This window comes from Zootermopsis nevadensis, unplaced genomic scaffold (genome assembly GCF_977971745.1).
Source record: "Zootermopsis nevadensis isolate Lab colony 2312 unplaced genomic scaffold, Znev_1.0 Znev_ptg000003l, whole genome shotgun sequence".
In the NCBI taxonomy this organism is placed as follows: domain Eukaryota; kingdom Metazoa; phylum Arthropoda; class Insecta; order Blattodea; family Termopsidae; genus Zootermopsis; species Zootermopsis nevadensis.
Genome location: NW_028259135.1, coordinates 13,216,103 through 13,239,216, shown reverse-complemented (window position 1 = coordinate 13,239,216; position 23,114 = coordinate 13,216,103). Strand labels below are relative to the sequence as shown.

The 23,114-nt window shown below is 40.3% G+C and overlaps 1 protein-coding gene across 3 annotated transcripts; it reads left to right on the top strand.

Moving 5' to 3' along the window:
* Positions 1-18,570: 18,570 nt before the first annotated feature.
* LOC110827707 (actin-5C) lies at positions 18,571-22,408 on the top strand. Of its 3 annotated transcripts, none has more exons than XM_022059620.2 (5): positions 18,571-18,729; positions 20,134-20,277; positions 20,410-20,649; positions 20,736-20,874; positions 21,236-22,408. In XM_022059620.2, the coding sequence occupies exons 2-5, from the start codon at positions 20,152-20,154 to the stop codon at positions 21,859-21,861; spliced, it is 1,131 nt and encodes a 376-aa protein (XP_021915312.1). In that variant the 5' UTR covers positions 18,571-18,729; positions 20,134-20,151; the 3' UTR covers positions 21,862-22,408. The 3 variants fall into 3 exon arrangements, with proteins under 3 accessions (XP_021915312.1, XP_021915320.1, XP_021915301.1); XM_022059628.2 differs by having other exon boundaries at positions 18,710-18,734; XM_022059609.2 differs by lacking the exon at positions 18,571-18,729 and adding an exon at positions 19,376-19,512.
* The last annotated feature ends 706 nt before the right edge of the window (positions 22,409-23,114 follow it).

The following is a 23,114-nucleotide window of genomic DNA, read 5'->3' as shown; positions in this document are numbered from 1 at the left end:
CTAAACCAGAGTTTCTAGGACGACGGATAATAAAACCCGGTTGAAAAATAAAAGTCTTAAATTAATTATTCGGTTTTGTCCGTCTAATCACAATTATTTTTAAAATTTAAAATTTACAAATAAGATAATTAAATTATCATTTTATGTTCCACATCGAATAATCGATTTACATTTGGAACATTTTTACAACATGTTTCGGTTTCATCGAACCATCTTCAGGTGTAAAATTATATCAATAAACTTAAAACTCAACTACAATTTCTGTTGTGTAGCTTTTTTTTGGTGATGTTCATATCCAGATTATTTTCACATATTGGAGCGAATGTATTGTTTGGAGTGAATGCTTTTGATGTTCTACATCGGTCTGCAAAGCAAATGATTCAAAGATAATTTAATTATCTTATTTGTAAATTTTAAATTTTAAATATAATTGTGATTAGACGGACAAAACCGAATAATTAATTTAATATTTGATTCACAATATGAAGCAATTATACTATCTTATAAATAAAAGTCTGTTGTATTTTATATAAAAATATTTATTTAACGATATTGTTAGTAGCTCAGACTACCTATATATTGTCAGAAGGTAGGATGATTATTAACTGACGAATTGAAAAATTATATGGGAATAAGCGGTTGTGGCCTAATGTCATCCAGGCATTTTCCAGGGCGGACTGAGGAAATCCGCCGAACCCCTCAGTCAGGATGGATAGCCGGTGTCTGGGCTGAGATTTGTATTCCGCAGCCCCGATTGCGAAGTTGGGTGACATGTAAGTAGAGCCGCCTAAGTTGTACGCACGTCTTTTATATGAAACGCTATTTGATTCTTTATACGAGGATGTTTCGTGAAGTACTAACTAACTAACTAACTAGATGGCTTACCGAACCCGAAGGTTCATCACCGAATTAACCAAAGCCCTCCACCGGACCCTGTCCTGGGCCAACAAAATCCAGTCTCCTTCAACTCCTATCTCCCATAGATCCCGCCTGACATTATCCTCCCATCTACGTCTAGGTCTCCCCAGCGGTCTCTTCTCCTCAGGCTTCCCAACCAGTACCCGGTGCACACCTCTTGTCCCATCCATGCGCGCTACATGTCCCACCCATCTCATTCTTCTCGACTTAATCACCCTGACAATACTGGGGGAGGAGTACAGATTTAATTTATATTCTGAACACAGTTTTGTGTGTGTTGTGATACTGTTTTTAAAACAAATTATCTTTGCAATGAAGGAACATCAGGGCCGGTGAGGTTCTTTGTGGAGGAGTGGGTGTTGAGGGGCTTGGATCGAGTTCTGGTATTGCCTTAGCTTTCCTCTCGTTTGGTTTACTTGTATTTTAAACAGCGCTTAAGACATCCGTTTCCGAAATTTGTTGACACTGCGCATTGCATAGATGTCTGTCTTACATGACAGCAATAAGGAAAACAAGAACACAAGTATTGTGCCGTCTGGTTACGAGTCCGAGTAGTGTTTCTCAACCACTGGTCCGCCGACCGCTGCACTTCCACACATGCCATATATTGCCACAACTGGAAGACTTATCGACGAGAGAACTTCTATTCGTTCTTCAGTTCTTTTAGCAGCTACTGAAAATTCTCTGAGACGAACTGCAGCTGTTTTTTCTCTCGCCCTCATTTTTTGTAGTGTTTAATCGTGTGACCGGCCAAGTGGCGAGGAAAGGTCACTGACTTTTGGAGTCGGTCGCTCTGCGCTGTTCAAAAATTTGGAGACGTAGCCGTGAGCCGTGTTACACCCCCTCCCCTTCCGTAGACTCTTAGAAGACATGTATTTAATAACTTAAAGTTTATAATTTAATGCACACTTATATTTGCGAATGTTCTGTGCGAGGTCCTTTTGATTTTAATACCAAACAAATTTTTAAGGTTTTATATCGCAAATAAACATATTTAGACGTGTCAATAATTTGAGAATTGTGGACTTATTTATATTGTACAATGCGAAACAGGTTGAGTGCCGGATTCTTAGAAAACTCAATCTGTGTTACCGGTCCATGAATGAGAAACATTTTAGGGAGTGCTGAAGATGTAGCGATCACATCGTGTTGTCAAGACAACTGCTGGGCGAGTGCTGACCGCCTCGTGGATTTGATTTCTGTTCTGCGATGGACATATGAACACTGTCAGGCTTGAAAGCTCGTATGACAAACAGATGTGCAGACTTTAGTGACATGCTAATGGATTATGTGTATGTTTAATAAAGTACGAGGGGTGTTATCTCCTTTACTCAGCGCTTAAATCCGTTAATTACATTCCACGCTACGCAAAACTAGAGGCCCAATCTAAATGTCCTAATCGGCTGTAATCTTATCAATTTGACGTTCTGTACTAAATATAATGCAATGCATAATCCTTGAAGTTGGTATGATAATTTAGCAAATAGAGTCTTTACGTCTGTATAGAAATTTTTCTAAATTTGTCCTACAAAATTTTGAAAAAGCTCCATGCAATCGTAACTTCGACATTGGATGGGGGGTGGCCAGGTTCGTGCTTCGGCCATTCTGATGTTATCCACATCTAAATTGTGCGTGGGAAAAGCACATTTCTCGACAGTTTCTGTTCTGCATTGGTCTTAAAATGATCAGAGCAGTTTCTCCTCAGTGTCTAGTAGAAATTAATGACTAATATTCGGAGCACCACAGTTTCGGTGCAGGAAGTAGAGCGTGTGCTTGAGGCCTCTGCACGTGAAGGCTTTGTTCTAACAAATTAAATCACACGCACAGAAAATGCTTATGGGAACATGAGGTCCTAGTTCCAGGCAGTTTTCAAGTGCTGGCGGAGTAAGCAAAGAGCCAGTTCATGGGTTACTTTCATTCATCCTTGCCTTGCCACCTGTTTTAACGTTCATTAACTCTGCAGCAGCGTATATACGGTTTCGGATTCCACAAAAGACGTGCACTGATTTGGTTGTTCTCCGGCCGTCTGGAATCTACTGCACGGATTTGGTCCCAGAGCCCATCTGAGCAAAATTCCTCTTTCCAGGAACTGAACACCTGTCTTCTAGCCGGTAGTCAGCAAATAGCCGTTCATAATTATGTCACGTAGCAGCCATCACAGTAAAGTTTAACATCGCGTATGGGCAGCGTGAGTGTGTGGACCACGACATGCCGTTGTGGTCAGACGGAACCTGAACCTGTTCATTTAGCAGCCAGCCACATTCCTTTCCCAACATTCTGCAGCGCTGACCGTTACTGAGCCCCGTATCATCGGACACTTCCAGTCGCACAATCGCATTTTATGCTTTGCGGTAGGCCTAATGCTCTGTTCGGGCTGCAGGATGTCATCAAGTTAGCAGTGCGCCTAAATGTCATGACTTGAAAGCGTATTAAGGACGATCCGTGGCCTCTGCAATTGATACAGATTAATGACAGGCGTTATCCCCTGGGAAATAGGTTAAAATTAACCGTACATAAATAATGTGTGAGAATACAGGCTGGACTCAAGTGGCTCAGGACGTGTTAACTCATGCATGTCTTCCTGTTTCTCGGAAATCGACTGAATTTGTTCAAAGCACAATACCTCGATTTATGAACAGTCATGTGATCTCACATTCCATGAGCAGAATTCAGTTTTAATGACTTATCATCACAAAAATATCCACTAAGAACAATTCAAACACATAATTTAATTAATTCAATTCAATTCAATTAATTTATTTACATGTTTGCCAACAGCAAGAAGCCAATAACAGGCAAACACTGATAATACATAAAATAATAAATTGCTATGTATATAACTATACGTATATATCCTTTAAAAACACAACTCTCTTCATCTTCGCTAAGAAGTAAGAACAGTCCTGCACGGGTCAGACAAGGAACTTTTTAATCTACCCAAGTCGTTATTATGCGGTACAAATGTTATACAGTTAACAGTACTTCTGGTATCAGTGACCTCTGCCGGCCCGAGTTGACCTAACCTCTGTGTGATGTATCACCTGTCGAACCTGCGAAGTCCTAGCACCTTGCTACATCCATCACAGGACCAGGTCAAAACCTGGAGATGTGTCCAGAGGCGGTAGGATCCCTCACTTGTGGGCAAATGTCCTGTGGCCCAGAAGCTACATCCGCAAGTAAAAAACTCATGACTTTTCGGAGCTCGGTTCTGCTTCCACCAGGCGAAACCATGCGACTTATTCAGTTGGGTCCATCGAGAAGAGCTAATCTCAATCCCCGGACCGGATCAGCGTTTTGCAATGAGCCCAACTGTTTGTTTCACCTGATGACGAATTTCCAAAACGTCGTGTGTTTACGAAGGAAAGTTATAAAAAGCATCATCTCCGTCAGAAACCTTCAGAGGACTATAATAATAGTTTTGGGAATAATTTTGTGTGAAATATAATGTTGTTTTGGTATGCCCGTGTACCTTAAGCGTGACAGCAGATATCGCAATGAACTCAACTCGAATTTTCTGATTAGGAGGAAGTGGACACGTTATACACGTGTCAACGCTTCGCTTGGTAGAACTATTGTGCCGAACGTAAGCTGAAATGGGAATTGAATTCCTTACAGGAAAGAGAGGTACAGATCTTATACCACAGCCTCCAATTTTTAGCATGTGTCTTGCATTAAAGCGGCCACGTAATTGTTGCTTAAGAGCGTGTTTATGCTCTCTTCGGTTGGGTTAAGATGTGTATCGTCCAGAACACAGTACAAACGAAGTGAACAATTTCCAGATACGATCTTTAATGTTGCATTTTATAGATCTTTGCGGTGTTAAACCTGTACATCTTTGCGTGACGAATTGTATATACATTCTCACGCAATTATGGAACCTTAATAACTGTCTGCTTTCCCTTCTCAGGCACTGCTCTGTTCTGTACTTTCCGTCAAACAATCAGTACTGTCTCCCAGGGAGGAAAAACGGTCGTCAGATAACACAGTTCGCGTACATCCGGTTAAAATACGAGAGAGACAACGAAGAGATAGCCAAGCGCATGTTCACGCATCGGCAATGACTAGAGAAAAATCATGATATAAGGACAACTAATGAATCCTTCAGAAACATTGGAAAATTAAAATACTTGATTACAATAAGAAAGCTATCATAATTACTTCCGTTTATATACTCGAGTAAAATTAATTCATTACACTCTTACACGCCTTATTTTCTCAAGATAGATTCTTAGAGTAAAATGTAATAATTGTCTTTAACAACATCAGCCAGTTGTCCTGTGTAATGGTAAAGTGTCGTGTTTCCTTTGAGGTACGGGCGGATTTTTTAAATATTATGTACACGAGCTTTGGCTACAAAGGATTATGTACTCTTGCGCTTTAAAACAGTCTTCAAAATGAAACATTACATGCATTACTACACATTCTATTTAACTCTAGTCGTCATTGACATTTGTTGTAGTATTAGTTTCCTTGCCTTCCTGTTCTGAGGGTATGAAGATTGACTTACAGAATTTCTAATTTGTAATAAATACCGTAAATCTAAATGGAGTTCTCATTCTTTCGCGAATTATACAAGTTTCAAGTTGCTTGCTAATTAAAATGCCCTCTAAAATGAAATGAGATCGTTGACCGTTTGCAGCGAAACTGATGTCAGTGTGAACATCGTAAGATGAACTGAATAGAGATGACATCAAATCGACATGACGCATCTGTATTCTGTGCCAGTGTGCGGGCAGGAATGCAAGATGCTGCACAGAAGTAGTTCCTCTCAAGATAATCTTCACCTGAACCTGTTCCTTGAAGCTTGTTAAATCAGAAGATGGCTGTCATCTAGGTTGTAGCGCCGTGTAGTCTGGTAGTGCGCCCTGATGATGGAGGCAGCAAGGACCTTTGAAACGGTGGTAAACCTCTAGCGTTGTACACGGCGCTACAACCCAGAACACATCCATCGTCGGACACCGCCGTGAAAACCTCATGCCCTACTTGTTAGATCAGCCCAGCAGTGTCAGAATGTGTATTCGTGAAGTTTAAGAAATATTTATGCTCTCTTTTTCTCAAATGTATTATTATGTTGAGGTCACATCTGTCACATATTTTATCATAGAGTACTCAAACGATTTTCATGTAAATTGATGGCGTGTGCATATATTAAAATGCTTTGTTTTAATTTGATTTTTACCCGAAAATGTAGTACATAACACCTACATTCTATGAAGTTCATATCGAACATTTTTTCTCTCAAAAACTGCTCATTGTACAAAAATATATTCATCTCATGAAGATCTACTGGTCTGGCCGGCCTTGTTCTGAAACATTTTGACGTGATTAATATTTAGCGAAACGATTAGAAGTTAATGTTTATCTTCAATTTGCAACAATATATTTGTTTCTGCAGTGAAGACATCGGCTTTTCCAGCGGTACTTCGTGGCCCTTTCCCTGTGTGCGATCATTGCGTTTCCTAGTCTTAGCGGAACAGCCATCAAATAACCTCTCAGTGCAATAACTGATTATTAAGAGCAGTAATGTATGAAAAATTGTAAAGAGCGTGTTTTTGAAAATGTGAACTCGGAGGATACCTTCCCACTTTCGTTTCACAAAAGAATTTAAAATGATTGATATTTAAAATTCTAAAGGTAGCCTGTCTTGAGCTCTTTTATGTGTTAAAAACAAATGGTTTATAATTCTTTGCAGTGTTTTCTTATGCTACCGAATCACGCATAACAGAAACGCTGTTTCAGCGCTGTTAATTGAGTACTTCTTGTGTTTCTACCGAGGTGTTGGGCTCTGAATACGCTGTTCTTACCTTAACCTTGAAGAACTGCTGTAGCCAGTTTATTAACAACGTTCTTTTATTACATGGAACATCCGGGGAAGGAATGAAGATGCTGCAGAACCGGAAGCGAACCGGTTCCATGATCTCGGTCGTTGCTCGTGAGGCTCTCACTACAACTCCTGCGGGAAGGAGACAGCCGCTGTGTAAAACCGATTGATAGCTTTCTTGATAAAACCCTTTTGGTCCATCAGATGCGATACTGAGGAACAAAGATCCACATTTTCGGGGATGATGGATCTTGCTTGCTTTCTCGTTTGAGGCGATGAAAGTGTATTTATTCGTAGGTAAATTTCGCAAGTTGGCCAACATTGTCCCATCTATGACATCGATTTTCGCTTTTTTACTTTGCTTTTGTATATATTAAATCTTGTCCGTCTAATCACAATAAATTCTTATTAAATATTAAAATATTACAATAGTTAACATTTAAAATATTAAATGATGTTCTTTATCGAAATATTCGATTTACATTAGACCATCATTTTTCATGTTTCACGACATGTTTCAGTTCCTAAAAGAACCATCCTCAGGTGTATATAATTATATAAAGCTTCAAAACGATAAATAATTCAAATACAATTTTCATACATTATGCTAGCGTGCATTTTTTATTAGATTTAAATATTTTAAATGTTAACTATTGTAATATTTTAATATTTAATAAGAATTTATTGTGATTAGACGGACAAGATTTAATATATACTTATTATATCGCAATATGACACAACTTTACCATCTTTGATTTTGTACTTTACCTCGTAAATATGTGGCCTAACCTGTACGAACGTGGATAACTTGTGTTGGAATTTGCATCCTTTCATTCATCCAGTAACTGCACTGCCATTTCTAGATTTCATTTCTTCTGGATGAATGTTAAATATGACGTCACATGTGACGTCACAGAGGGTATGGAATTTAGTCAACATTGCACAGATAATGTTCTGCGTATATGGAAGAGCTCCACATTTACGACGGAGTCTGGGAACAGATAAATGCCATTCCCCTGAACCACCGAGTTAATGCAGCAGAAGTGTCCGTGGCGATAAAAAGATATGAATTATATGGAAACATGATTAGAAACGTGTGGGCAGGTCCGTGAACAATTGAACTCCGTTGTGTAAGTGAACTATAACTAATTTTTATCAGAATCAACTGAAGAACTTACAGTTAATCATATCTAATAGCAATTTGTCCTCGGAAAACTTCTCCTGTTCCGAGAGTAAGGAGTGAAAACCAACATGAAATATATAATACGCGGAAAATGCTTAACGCAAGAACGAAAGTTAAAAAAAAGGAAATGAATAAGCGCTCCGGCTGATATATCCCCGAGGAAAGAATCCCAGTTCCTACTGGATGAGAAACTGAGTGGGCCCCGGAACCGGTCTGGACTTTGTGGCGAACAGAAAAGTCTCGTCCTGTTGAGAATCGGACACCACTCACCCAGCTTGTGGCTTGACTACTGCCCTGACTGAGCTATTCCTTCCTGTAAAACACACGTGAGAGACAAGACCAAGAAAGGAGGAAGATTGAAAACAGGTCCGAGTACTACTCGGTCTTATTGCTGAGTTCCTAACCTGTTTACGTAGTAGGGAATGTTTGGCTTGTGATACGGATCAGAAATACGTTTAGCCTTGAGGTATTTTTTCTCTCTCTACAGTATAAGCACCTGTATTATACGGAAGGCTGACTGAAACGATAAAGAGATGTTCAGCGTCCTTATTCCGTTACAAGGCAAGTTTTAATGTGGCTGAATTCAACTTTGCGGTGTGCTTAATCGTCTTTCTCTGGCAACATCGATCCCGTGAAATCGTTTTGGAGGTGGATGTGGAGGGAGAATCACAACCTCAGAGATAATTAATACAGGTTTGGGTCTTCTGAAAGGAAAATTGTTTCTAAACAAAAGGCTTAAAAGACAGTTGTGTCTGCGGGTCGGAAAATGTAGCGTAAAAGCCCTCGTCCTCTACGTTGGGAGTTTTGCTATACGCAGGGACACTGTTCACGTAAAACATTATATTCTCAGAGGTTTCGAGGCCTAAAACGGATGGAACTGCAACAAGCCAAGAGCTTAATCCCGGGACGGGATAGCATGATGACCCTCCCGATGAAAGGCTCAACGCATTGCATGGAATTGTCTAGAATTGAGAGAGCGGTACCAGGATGCCATGACATTACTGCAATCTAAATGCAAAGCAGGGCTTGTCCTGGTAACACCTGATTGACATCTGTCTACCGGCGTGAATATGAGATGGATTTAGTGATTCATCAATCTACAAACCATGGAAGCACAAGTCTTGTGCAAACAATACTTTTCCTTGTGTTTTTGTCTCTTATTCTTCTTCTTCTTCTTCGCTGTCATGGTGGTCGAATTGGTGAACTACACGTTGTCATCCTCCGAGCGCCAACAACAAACGCCCTGGTGGTTGTATCTCAAGGTTTACCAGTAGGACGAGTTCTGGCAGGATGACGTCTGAAACGCAAAGATAGGCCGTTACATCACCTTTGGGACTCGTGTCAGTTCCCTTCTGTACGCAGATACCCCCATATCTACTAAGAGTTCCTTTCGGAAGATATTTTTAATCCATCCTTTTGCCCCCCTGATCATCATCCTTCGCCCGTTGTGTCCCCTTGTCTTCATGTCAAGGGTGAGTCTGTCACGAAATGTGGATCTCAGTCAGATTTCGTATGACTCGTTTTGTCGTTTTCATTTTTTCTGTATTTCAGCACATTTGAGTTGATCTGAATTTTGTTACCGTCCGGTGTTTCTGAACCCACACTTCATATTTCCCTCAATCTACAAATCATATCGCACTATTGTGGAGCGTTAAGCTGACCTTTCACCTTCATATAATGCGTGGAGCTTTGACTCCTCTCATTGTAAATGTCTTCTTTATATGATGATGCTTGGATACAGAGGGAGTGTTATAATATTTGAACACAGGGAGGCAATTTTTACGGATTACTTTCACCGCGAAATAATTTGGAGATACGCGAACCACAGTTTGTCACCGGGTGTTCTCATTTTCTTGTGCACGACTGTACCATTCCTACAGAGATGAAGTAATGTGCGAGAAAACACTTATGACGTCATCTGATGACGATATCGGTCGCTGTGCACCTGGAACGATGCCTCACCCGCATGTCACAACCCTAACGTATTTCTGCACCGAACAGGTTTCTCGGCACTTGAGATTGTTAGTTTAACGACGCTTTGTCACCTGTGTGCGTTGTATAGCGTCGAATGAACTTTCGGGTTCTCATAGAAGGCGATAACTTTCTTGACCAACTGGACGACTTATAGTTATCCATAAAGGTCTAAAGTCTGTGGAATAATTTTTGAAAATTCACCGGTGGCTACCTTGGAAATGTCGGGGAGACACATACGGTTCGCGTGCTCCGGTTGCAAACCGTGTTTTATTTCGCTTAAATTTTCATACGCAAGGTAGATAAGCCTACAGCCTGTCAGTCTAGTCGCTGTAGCATCGCGTTATCTTCTGTAGAACCTCCTCCATTATTTCTCTGCAAGGTCGCGAATGTTTGCTTCGCCACCTGCGTTACAAAGTGTGGGAAATACCTGTTCGTCCGCTGAACCGTGGCCGTTTGAAGCGTCTGTAATGGACGCTGGTTGTACTGGCATCAACACTGTACAGCAATGTTCACGAGTCCCCAGGCTCGTTTATATTTTGATCTGTCATTAAGTACGGAATCTAAGGTCCACTTTATTGGATTCTCAGTTTTCAGTCCAGTTTTGCCTCCACTCTTTCAGCATTCCTCCATCAAGAACACAGTTTTATCTGTGCAGACCACGGGAACCCAAGTTCTGGTTCCCAGGTCCGATCTGCCCAGTTCAATAAAGCTGCTGACTCACCACGGACGATGGAGGAGAAAGAACGTGCTCTGGATTGAGATTTACTTTTGTCCTGAACGCTGAATCCCTCACTGTGTTTCGTGGAAACACTACAAAGGACTTCATTCCGAATGCGTTAGTTTTCATCCTCATATTCGTGTCCTTGATAAACTTTTGACCAACTTCATGGAGCGCGATGTTCTGCTCAACCCCCAGTCTGGAGGACCACCCTTAGTCGGTTATCTGTGACTGCTTACTCAGTATATCCGCAGCTGCCATAACTTTATAATCATCTTCGTAATCTTAATTACAGTCTCCATCACAACGTTCTTCTCCTTTTCCTCAATATTCGTATTCATAATTGCATTCTTCTTCTTCTTCTTCTTCTTCTTCCACTACTTAGACCAATTAAACCCTTTGCTTTTTCCGAATCGGAGAATTCTTTGTGGTGAATCTTTTAGATACGCGACAGGGCTCCTTGAACGATGTGACCATCAAGGCATCCACCATCACGACGCAGTCACGGTGGAACATTCGTGCTCTTTCGGAATTCGTCTCGCTGTCTCAGGAGTATGGGAGACGTAAGACCGATTAATGTCACTGAAACGGGTACACAGAGTGTGTGCAAGCTGCAGAATAATATTCTCGTCCAGTTTTACCCATAAAGAGATTGGCGTTCGATATTTTGAATCTGGTTCGAGCATTGAAATACGCAGTGCTCCCAGCAATTTGCGATGAGAAAAGCAGAAACATTCCTCTGAGTAATTTGCCTTTCTCTTCTCCTCAAAACTCTAATTTATTTATTACTTTTGTGCCCTTTTGGGTGTCTCGGCTCACTTAGTAGATTCCAAAACTTTAATTTAATATTTCAAATAATGCCACGTGTCTTATTGGCCTGCATGGAACACGTGTAAACGTAGGATATTAATCTTTGTTTTCCGTTGTCTGCTTATGTTCTAGTTTCTGTCTTTAATTTGAAAAATTGTTTTGGCTCTTTTGTAACGGTTTTTGTGTTAATAAGTAGGACACAAAATATTAACAGCGAAAAAGAGAGGGCGACGAACGAAAGAGAGAGAGAATGTAGCAAAGAGAAAGAAAGGAACTTCTGACGTGTCTGCCATAAATTATTAGTAACAAAGTTGATTCATTTGGACTTGACTGTCAAGGGACTGCCACGCCTTCCGTTGACTTCTGCTTTATTCATTCCGAGAGGGTAGAGATGAGAAAATCCCAGCAGTTCTGATCAGTAATAGAAGAGAAATGTGTTGTAACATCCTTTCGCTTTTGGAATCTGAATTTCTTGACAAAAATAATTCAGAATTTGTTTCTTGTAAATCAAGCAGCTATGTGTCCTGTTATTGTTTGTATTGTTCTAGAAATTATTAAAAAGAGTAGAAGAGTAAACTGATGTAGTTACATGTATAGAAATGTGCTGATTAAATGTGTTATAATAAGAGAAATGAGTAATTAACTTATTTAAGCACATTTTAATTTAAGAAACCCTCAATCGAAGAACGGATTCTTTAGCCAGTATTTTTGAAATCCTGCATCAGTGATTATATCCGCTTAGCGTTTGTACACGTTAGCGAGTAAAATTTATTTGAAGATTCCTGTCTTCTGGGTTGTTGCGCTGTGTAGTTTGGTCGATGTTAACAAACGTTTCAGAGGTCATACTGCCTCCGTCATCAGGGCGATGAGTATGAAGATTTCTGTCTTCTGGGTTGTTGCGCTGTGATTCTCAATGAACTGACTGTTGTAATCAAAGGGTTGAAGATTCCTGTCTTCTGGGTTGTTGCGCTGTGTAGTCTGGTAGATGTCCACCAACGTTTCGGAGGTCATACTGCCTCCATCATCAGGGCGATGAGTATGAAGATTTCTGTCTTCTGGGTTGTTGCTTTGTGTAGTCTGATCGATGTTAACCAACGTTTCAGAGGTCATACTGCCTCCATCATCAGGGCGGTGAGTATGAAGATTTCTGTCTTCTGGGTTGTTGCGCCGTGTAGTCTGGTAGATGTTAACCAACGTTTCGGAGGTCATACTGCCTCCGTCATCAGGGCGATGAGTATGAAGATTTCTGTCTTCTGGGTTGTTGCTTTGTGTAGTCTGGTAGATGTTAACCAACGTTTCGGAGGTCATACTGCCTCCGTCATCAGGGCGATGAGTATGAAGATTTCTGTCTTCTGGGTTGTTGCGCCGTGTAGTCTGGTCGACGTTTACCGACGTTTCAGAGGTCATACTGCCTCCGTCATCAGGGCGATGAGTATGAAGATTTCTGTCTTCTGGGTTCTTGCGCTGTGTAGTCTGGTCGATGTTTACCAACGTTTCGGAGGTCATACTGCCTCCGTCATCAGAGTATGAAGATTTCTGTCTTCTGGGTTGTTGCGCTGTGTAGTATGGTCGATGTTTACCAACGTTTCAGAGGTCATACTGTCTCCATCATCAGGGCGATTCATCCTGATGACGGAGGCACGGACCTCTGAAACGTTGGTAAACATCTTCATACTCACTGCTGTGAAAACCTCAAATCTTATAAAATTTATTTGCGCGACTGTACTAGGGTTGTATGTTACTTTGAACAGAATGACGTCAGATTCGAAATTCAAACCCACCAACGGTTGCAACTCATCACAACATCTGGCGCTTAGGTTTAAAACGATTCCAAGGTTTACGCTCCCACTGGCGGTTCGTTGTTCAGACCTTGAAACAGTCTTTCAAGACTCGTATTTTGAACGTGCTTTATCGAATTTCGATGTAGATTTTCTTCATTCTGTTGGTGCTGCTGCCACGTCATAGTCTGCTTCTCCGAAATAGCGGTACGTTCGAAGGAACCAACACACCCACTGGTTTCAGCACTGGCACACAACCCGCGACACGTCGGAATTCCCAGATTGGACCGCGTGACACGTCTAATATCACGAACTACAAATTAAAATTATTTGTTAGTATTTATAACTCATGGTGTCAAAAATTGCAGCAAACTGCATCCAAGTTGCCGTTTTTCAAATTCTCCCAAATACTGAGAATTTGGAATCAGAGAAACAATGTACAAGTTTACATTGATTGTGTAGGTTTTTGAGGTTTTTACCGCGGTGATTCGGAAGATGGATGTCTTCTGGGTTGTAGCTCCGTGTGGTCTGGTAGAAGTTTAACAGCGTTTCAGTGGCACTTGCTGCCTCCATCATCGGAGCGACTGTCTTACATTCACACATTTGAAAATGTGAGTCGTAAGGTTGTCAAGTTTCTGATTCATCTTTGCATTAATAGGCTACTAATGGCGTATTAAATCAATTATAAGTAGGTCTATATGCTGACGTATTAAAACAAACAAAACAAAAAAACACGGCCTTGTTGATTATTATATATAGGAGTTAATACATTTTTACGAAAATACATGTGAACGATAGTAACAAATCAAAACTGAATTCACGAAGAAGTCTTTGTCCTATCTAAAACCCTAAACGAAACTATAAATTTTCTTGTTGGGTTTGTATTTTAGTCGGTGAACTTTAGGGGAAGAGATCATGTGGTAGATCTAGGCGTAAATGGGAGAGTTCTGTTAAAATATGTGTTAAAGAGGTAAGATTTGTTGATGTGGGTTGGATTAAACTGGCTGAGGAGAAGAACCATTGTCGGACGCGTAGGACTCGTGATTACGAGGTCAGGCATCAGACCACTACATTGTGCGCGGACAACAATATTGGGTCAAGGTTTCAGCCCATGAAGGCCGCCAGCTCGAAGCATTTAGCTGTCAAGGGAAGCTTCGCTCTTGCCATACCAAACAGTGAGTCTTCTTACGTGTAACGCCACTCTTGTCCGAAATTCTGACTCATTCGTGAGTCATTCTCTTGCAGTCACCGATCTTCGATCGAAATTGTCAACGAAGTGGCTAATTTCTGGTCTGGACATCCACGTTAATGCATTCATCTTTTTGTTGCTAATGTAAATTATGCACTAAAAATCCTTTATAATTGTATTACGTACTGGGTGAACAACTTGCTCGGTATCTCTGGCCTGTAACTTTATTGTAACAAATGACTAAATACCCGAGCGTGTTAAAGTGCTTTTTCACATAGCTTCAATATAACAAGCTTGTAGGATAGATGCAGAGTGGAGCAGTTCTGTTCCAAATACAGCAGAGATTATCTCTGTTCTAGATATTCCGTGTTTCTACTTTCCCCATTCGAGAGTTCCCTAGTGAGAATCTCTGGGGAGTTTGTAGATTTAGAGGGAAACTTTTACTTCAGATAACCGTAGGTAAATCGTGAGCTCTTTCGAAAGAAATGGGCGATTTGGAGACTCTTCTTTGGCTCTCGGTCTACAGTAGAATTAAGTTGTCTGCGTTAGCTCGAGTAGTCAATGTGAACAATTTGTACTGTCATCTACCTCTCAGTCTCCGCAGATTTAGTCTCTTTAGGTTTTACGGCTAAAATTCTGTATGAATTTTTCATCTCCCGAATGCGTGGTACATGGGCCGTCTACAATGTATTTATTGATTTAATCATCCTAATATGTGACGAACTGACCAGATCGTGAAGCTTCTCATTACGCAATTTTCTCCTGTCGTCACTGTAGCAAAACTGCAGGATGAAGTCAGCTTCTGGGATCGAATCTCGTACCTCCAATCAAGAGGCTACTACACCCATTGTATTCAATACAATTATTTTATATTTCGAGAAACGTCAGAACCTGGGATTATCTGACCCTGCTGTGTAAATCTGTTACAAGTTGAGAATTGACGAACTAAACGCTGGCCATTGTGCGCGGTCCTGGGTTGATTATACCCACTTCATATTCTCGCAAAAATTTTCCATGAGATTCATCTTCGTAGCATCATCCCCTCTCTTTCTCGGTCTACAGAGTAGCCGCTTTCCGGTTGAGAACGGAACATCATTCTAAATATGGACTAAGTGATAGTGGAGCTGGGTCCGCAGACGTTCATTGTTTCCAACATGGAGTGTGTCAGCTGATTCAACGTCGAATTATACCCGGCATTCCCTTGGAATGCTTATTAGCATTGTTTGCGCATGACTGGGCTACTGATGCAAGCACACTTGTCAGAATATTTTACTTGTACAGACAGAGCTGTAAGTTGTTACTCTTGTCTCGCGGTGTGGCACGCACTACTCACTCCTGAACGATCTTGGATGATACCCTAGGGGCGTAGCCCCCTGGGACTGCATCGCCCCCCTGATCACAATAGTCGGCCATTGAACTCTGCCATGAGCCAATTCGATCCAGTCTCCAACTTCATACAATATTTCTCGATGATCCAATTTAAGATGCTCCCCCTGTCTTTGCCAAAGTCCCTTTTCTTCAGGTTTTTGAGACGAGAATTTTGTTTTCGTGTCTTATGTACTCCATGTGTGCTATATGCACTGCCTGTATTTTCCTCGTTGAGTTGGTCGCACTGACAATAACCTGTAGTCGAAAAGTACACATTATGAAATTCTTTTGTGTGACATTCTCCAGTCTCCAGTCAGTCTTAAATACGAACATTTCCCCCAGAAGATTATTTAAACACTTTAAATACATCGCTGAGAGTGGAAGATTCACAAAACGACAAGTACATTTTTCGCATCAAAAGTTACGTACGTTAAATCTTGAGGTTTGAAACAGGACATTGTAAAATAAAATAATTTGAAAGCCGTGACGGGTCTGAAATATTAATTTAGATGTTGTTAGAAACAGGCGGGTAGGAAAGTATACAAACCTAAAAAAAATAGCAGAGGATACTCATCTCAGTGATTCATTCTTTCTGCTTTGTTTTCTTTAGGGACGTGCCAGCAGGTAGCGCCGTAGGCGCCGGATGACAGGTTGAATGACGAATAATGATTTGGGAAGTATACGGAAGACAACGGTAATGGCCTGATTTAAGGCATTATCCCGGCATTTTGCCTGGAGGGACTGAGTGAAGCCACGAAAACATAGATCAGGACTGCAGGAGTGATATCCATTTGACGAAGACAATTGAATTGAATTATTATTGTTGTTGTGATAGCATCTCAGAATAGATCATGGCCCCTTTCTTTTAAATTCTTCCATGCTGACAAAAACTGTTTTTTGAGGTAAATACGTCTATACGGAAGGGTCATTCGGCAAAAAAGTGTAACGAAGATGTGTAAGATCCTTATCAACAATGTATAAATATGGACCGACAACAATGGTTATGTTAACTAAGAAACTAATTGTTACGTCATTTGTTTACTCGGCATTGTTGTGTTACATTATTGTCGTCAACAATCCGCTTTCGTTATTGCGGAAAGAGCTGAGCTGTGAATCGCGTGTAGAAGAAGTGCGTCGTAGACTAGATAATTTTGTGCTGGTAAAAACGAATACGGACCGGAGAGCCATAGAAGAAGAAGAAGAATAACGTTTTAGAATATCACAGGTACTTATCTTATATAAGAATTATTATATTAAATTTCATTACATTACAGAGACGTATTTACGTCAGATTCTCCGGAACCGTCAACTTCTTTGACGTAAATACGTCTATACGGAAGGGTCATTCGGCAAAAAAGTGTAACGAAGATGTGTAAGATCCTTATCAACAATGTGTAAATATGGACCGACAACAATGGTTATGTTACTTAAGAAACTAATTGTTACGTCATTTGTTTACTCGGCATTGTTGTGTTACATTATTGCCGTCAACAATCCGCTTTAGTTATTGCGGAAAGAGCTGAGCTGTGAATCGCTTGTAGAAGTGCGTCGTAGACTAGATAATTTTGTGCTGGTAAAAACGTATACGGACCGGAGAGCCATAGAAGAAGAATAATAATAACGTTTTAGAATATCACAGGTACTTATCTTATATAAGAATTATTATATTAAATTTCATTACATTACAGAGACGTATTTACGTCAGATTCTCCGGAACCGTGGTTCCACTGACAACTTTTTTATTCGTCACTAAATTATCCAAGAGACTAATCCAAACCAGTATTTCTTTGTTTGCACGTTTGTCCTTGACTGAAGAGTGCAAGGACAGGCAATGGTTAACCCTACGGAAATAAGCGAAAGACTATCAAAGAAGCCCCTCAGATATTTGTATCATTTTAACGAAATGAACAATTTGGCCATCACTTACATCAATGCGTTTTAGCTTTGACAGACCCTTCAAAGGCTGGTGGTTTCTAAACTGTTTAGAAGAAGTAGACTGGACTGTTTAGTCACGAGACAGTAACGGTGTCAGTGAACTGAATATCGATTTGGTTAATCCATGGCCTCAGACACGCCCTGCTTCTTTAAGGGATAACAACGGCGACCGGCATATTTTGTTTGATCCCATAAAATGCCCATGTGGCAAAATGTTTGGTGCTTTTGAAAAGAGGATAATTTGCCCATTTCTTACTACAAGACTGTCATTTTAAATATTGAGTTTAATTTTATTTTCTTAATTGTCAACTTGAATACCTTCATGTTCTAATGAAATTATAACGCGAATATGAAAGTATGCCATGGTTGATGCCTGTCACTAATCTTATGTCAAAGACGTTGGTTAGAGCTGAAGAATCATGCGTTTTCTACGTCACCATTGTCACATAGACGCACTCTTGAAGAAAACTAGTACTGGTAAACCATCACCGAAAACTTACAATATTAAAATTTTCAGGCATGCCTAAACGTTTATTTTACAGTGCCATCTAATGCGTCATGATTCATAAGCAAAGACTTACTGTACTGTTTAAAACAACGGCCATATACTTTGAACCTTCCTATCCCATGCATTTTGCCGTTGAATCAAACCGGCTTGGTTCGTCCAATCAGAAATCCCCATTCGTTTTATGCCCATATAAGGCACGTACAATTCTGGGAACAGAGGTGGGGAGAACGTCGAATCTAAACTGAATAGGGGAGTTGGGTTGTATGTGCAGTACAATATCTAACATTTTGGAGTGTTCTTTATTCAATAGATAATAAGATTTATTATTATTTTAATTTTTAAATGTATATAACTGCTACCAACGTAATACTATCAGTACAATAATTCTGTGTCAACAATATCAAAATTATTTTCATACCTTGGACGAGTCCACTTTTGTGACGAGACTTTCCCTGAGCGGTTAGATCGCTCACTTGCGGCAAATTCGTAGTGTTGTTTGGAAGTGTGACGTGTACGTCTGTGCAAAGGTAAGGTATGAGGTATTTTTTTTCTTTATCTTGTAGATAGGAGAAGAATTTTCTCTTATCTGTTTTAACTTGAAAAAATACAATGACGAAGTTCTTTATTCTCTGAACAGTCGCTAATTACCGGCAATATGCGTTTTTGGGCAACCATTTTGAATTGCCAAGTGGGCCGTTTGATACTTATGCACGAATAATGTACTTCATCTTTCAATCTATATAAGAATTGCGTGGAGTGGTGCGACATAACAGGTTGCATTCTCGCTCAGTAGCAGGTGGTTTCGTTTCTAATTTTAGAGGCAGTACAGCAGTGTTCGCTACTCTCCAGTGGCAAAGGAGTTCTCATAAATAACACGTTATATTAGGGTAACGGAAGTATTTAGTATTGAATTTACGTTTTTCTTACTTGCCTTAACTTGTTATATTTACTTGGTGTTTATAGTTTTAAGAACATTTCCCTTCCTGTGAAGTGCGGAAGGCCGGAAACGTTTCTACTATAAAAATAAGTGACAATTGACCGGCTTTCGAATGTCATAACCGGCATGGCGGGTTCCGGTAGGGTGCGTTGTGTTCCATGCTGCTAGCTCAATACCATATATGGTAAAGAAAGCTGCCATTGGCTGAGGGTGCCATGCCCTTATAAGTTTGAGGGGGGAGAGGTCTGAGGGAGGGAAGGACTTACCAGGCATATATTACTCTTACCTCAGCAGGCTAGTGCAATCAGTCTGGTACTGGAATTGGTGGTTCGCAAGTCGGCGTTTTTGTACTTTTTGTATATAAGAATTTCAAGTAAGTGTTGTGGAATTTTTAGTTATAATTATATTTCTTGAAGTTACTGTGAATTGCTGCGATGTTTCTGCAGTGGGTGTTTGTGCCGGGTGGCTCAGTGGGTGAGCAGGATCGTTTGGAATGTTTCGGAGGGCGGGGTTGGCTGAATGGTGATGCTGGGAGTTCAGAAACTTGGGAGCCGCCCTTACCTATATGGCAGAGGAACGCCTTATTTAGTATTTAGTAGTGGTTTGTTCCATTGGCCATTGAAACTGCATAGTTCACATCTGTATTGAGTGTGCTGGAAGATTGATAACGTCAGGTGGTTGCTGCCCAGTTTGGTTACATTGTCAGATTTTTTTTAATTCAGAAATTTGTTTGGTATTTAAGTTTCTGAAAAACAAGTGAAATGTTTTTAAGGCTGAAATAAGCTTTGTTACCTGAGATCTATAGATTTAGGAATGTTTGATATATTCAGTAGTGCTGTAGCCATTGCCACATCTGCTAGAACAAATTTGAGAGTAGCTGAGATACTTATTTAGGTTTTGTTGAAGTTCTTGGTTGTAATTGCTACAGATTGATATCTGTTTTTCTAAAATTAATGTTGGTGGTAAGACGTGCATATTACTCGGACTGTTTCAGTATCCTAAGCTTCTAACCATGTGTGACGAGGAAGTTGCTGCACTTGTAGTTGACAATGGGTCTGGAATGTGCAAAGCTGGGTTTGCAGGCGATGATGCACCCCGAGCAGTATTTCCATCAATTGTTGGGCGACCTAGACATCAGGTAAGTTGATCTGTTCCTGTAACATTTTAAATTTTGTGTGGCATTTATTTTGGACATCTATATTCATTTAGGAAAACATGTCTTTACATCAGTATCAGTTTGATTTAAGTTTGTGTATTTTGTGTGTTTCAGGGAGTTATGGTAGGCATGGGTCAGAAGGACAGCTATGTGGGTGATGAGGCCCAGTCAAAGAGAGGCATTCTTACCTTAAAGTACCCTATTGAGCATGGTATTGTGACCAACTGGGATGACATGGAAAAGATCTGGCACCACACCTTTTACAATGAACTTCGAGTAGCCCCTGAAGAGCATCCGGTCTTGTTGACTGAGGCTCCTCTTAACCCTAAAGCAAATAGAGAAAAGATGACCCAGGTGTGTGGAATTATTTTTCATGCTGCATAAAGAAAATCTCCACTGTTATGTAGGAACAATATACTAATGACACTTATTTGTTGCAGATTATGTTTGAGACATTCAACACACCCGCAATGTATGTAGCTATTCAGGCTGTCCTATCTCTATATGCATCTGGCAGAACTACTGGTATCGTGCTGGATTCTGGTGATGGTGTTTCTCACACTGTACCTATTTATGAAGGTAATTTGTGAGTAGTTTATGTAATGTATAATGAACTTGGGCTGGGATATCTGTCAGTATAGGTTCTTCTTCGTCCAGACTTGGCTCTGAGGCCTACCTGACATCTGATCTAATGGGTACTAGGGTTCTTTTCTGAGGTTAAAGAGTGGATGTTATGTGATGCTGACCACTTTTTCCAGCGCTTAGGTGAATGAGTAGGAGCTATACCATCCTCTCCCTCCAAGTGCATATAATGGGACTTTTTTCTTCAACTTAATTTCCAAGAATAGTTTACCATCAGCACTGGATATATTATTCTGAACTTTCAGGCATATTTCTTCTGATAGTGTACCCAAAGGACTAACTAATTAAATGTTTTCAGGTTATGCTCTGCCCCATGCCATTCTGCGTCTGGATTTGGCTGGCCGTGATTTGACGGACTACCTCATGAAAATTCTGACTGAGCGTGGCTACAGTTTCACAACCACTGCGGAGCGAGAAATTGTCCGTGACATCAAGGAGAAGCTGTGTTATGTTGCTCTTGATTTTGAGCAGGAGATGGCCACTGCAGCCTCCTCAAGCTCACTGGAGAAGTCTTATGAACTTCCTGATGGTCAGGTGATCACCATCGGTAATGAGAGGTTCCGTTGTCCAGAAGCGCTGTTCCAGCCTTCCTTCTTGGGAATGGAAGCTTGTGGCATTCATGAGACCACGTACAACTCCATTATGAAGTGTGATGTGGACATTCGTAAGGATTTGTATGCTAACACGGTTCTCTCCGGTGGTACCACCATGTACCCAGGCATTGCTGACAGGATGCAGAAGGAAATCACTGCCCTTGCACCTTCCACAATGAAAATTAAAATTATTGCTCCTCCAGAGAGGAAATACTCTGTTTGGATTGGAGGTTCTATCCTTGCTTCTCTCTCAACCTTCCAGCAGATGTGGATTTCTAAGCAGGAATATGATGAATCTGGGCCTTCCATTGTCCACAGGAAATGCTTTTAAATGTTCAACGTACCTTAATTATTTTTCAATCACGAAGAAGTTGTGCTTTTGCAAGCCAGAGTACTCCTACAACCTGGAGGAACATCAAAGACTTGTTTCTTTCTTTCATTCTGTCATGAACAGTTTTCAAATCACCAAGTTGTATTATAATTGCGTGATTCCATTGATATGTTTTGCGTTTCTATATATGATTAAAGAAGGTTAGGCTGCCTTTTCTCTAAGATCGCCTTCAGTGTCTCCCAGGGTTTCTACGACTGAGCAATCAACTCTGAGGAATCCATGCTCAAGCATTCTGTGTAAAAGGCTTACTGTAATTTGACAATTGTAAGATATTTGGTAATTTCATAACTGAAAATTGTAAAAGTTTTTGTAATGCATTTTTCAGGGAATTTTCACATATAAGAGTTATGACTGTTTCTCTCAAAAAAATTGATGGTTCAGTTCAGAACCAAAGTGATTTCTAAATGCACTAGGCCAAAGTATTAATTTATTCCCATGTGCAGATCTAAGAATTAGAGTATGGGAAAATAAATAAAAATTAGTAAAATTTGTTTTTATATTTGTACCCAGTTACCATCCAAATCCAGAACCATCATGTGTGGGGGGTGAGTGGTCATGGAGGAGTGTAGCTTCCTGTTGCTGGTGTGGAATATGAGGGTTGAATATCTTGAACCTTTCAGAACTGGCTGTTTGAAATGTTTTCTCGTAGGTGGCTTCTATTTGATCACTCCTGATTGAGTTATTCTCTTGTTTGTAAGAAGCTTGAGTTGTATTGGGTAGGTTGCAATTGAAAGTGAATTGCAGATTTTTTGTACGTAGATCAAGAATGGGTTTTGGTGTAATCTGTTTGGTAATTTGACCATATTTAACTGCATCTTTCTTTTGTGCATCAGTTCATTAAAATTTCAATTTTGTTCCTTGATAAACTGATTATCAGGGCAGTCGAATGTGGAAATACAAGGCATGGCTTGCAATTTGCTATGTAAATTCCCTCCATCTTCATATACTGCAAGATGCAAGTTTTGACAAAGCGAATGTAAATATGTTAATGCATATGTTCACTACTTTGGAAATCTTTGCTGTTAAGTCTGTATTTGTAGTTGATTTGATAACATGACTGACAGTAACTTGGACTGCTTTGCTATGAATGATTGAATAATGAAATAGAAATGATTATTGTAGTGGTCATGGGCTAATTTAAGCTACTATCCTGTCTAGAGGGAGTGACATATTAGAGGTCTTGGAAAAGAGGT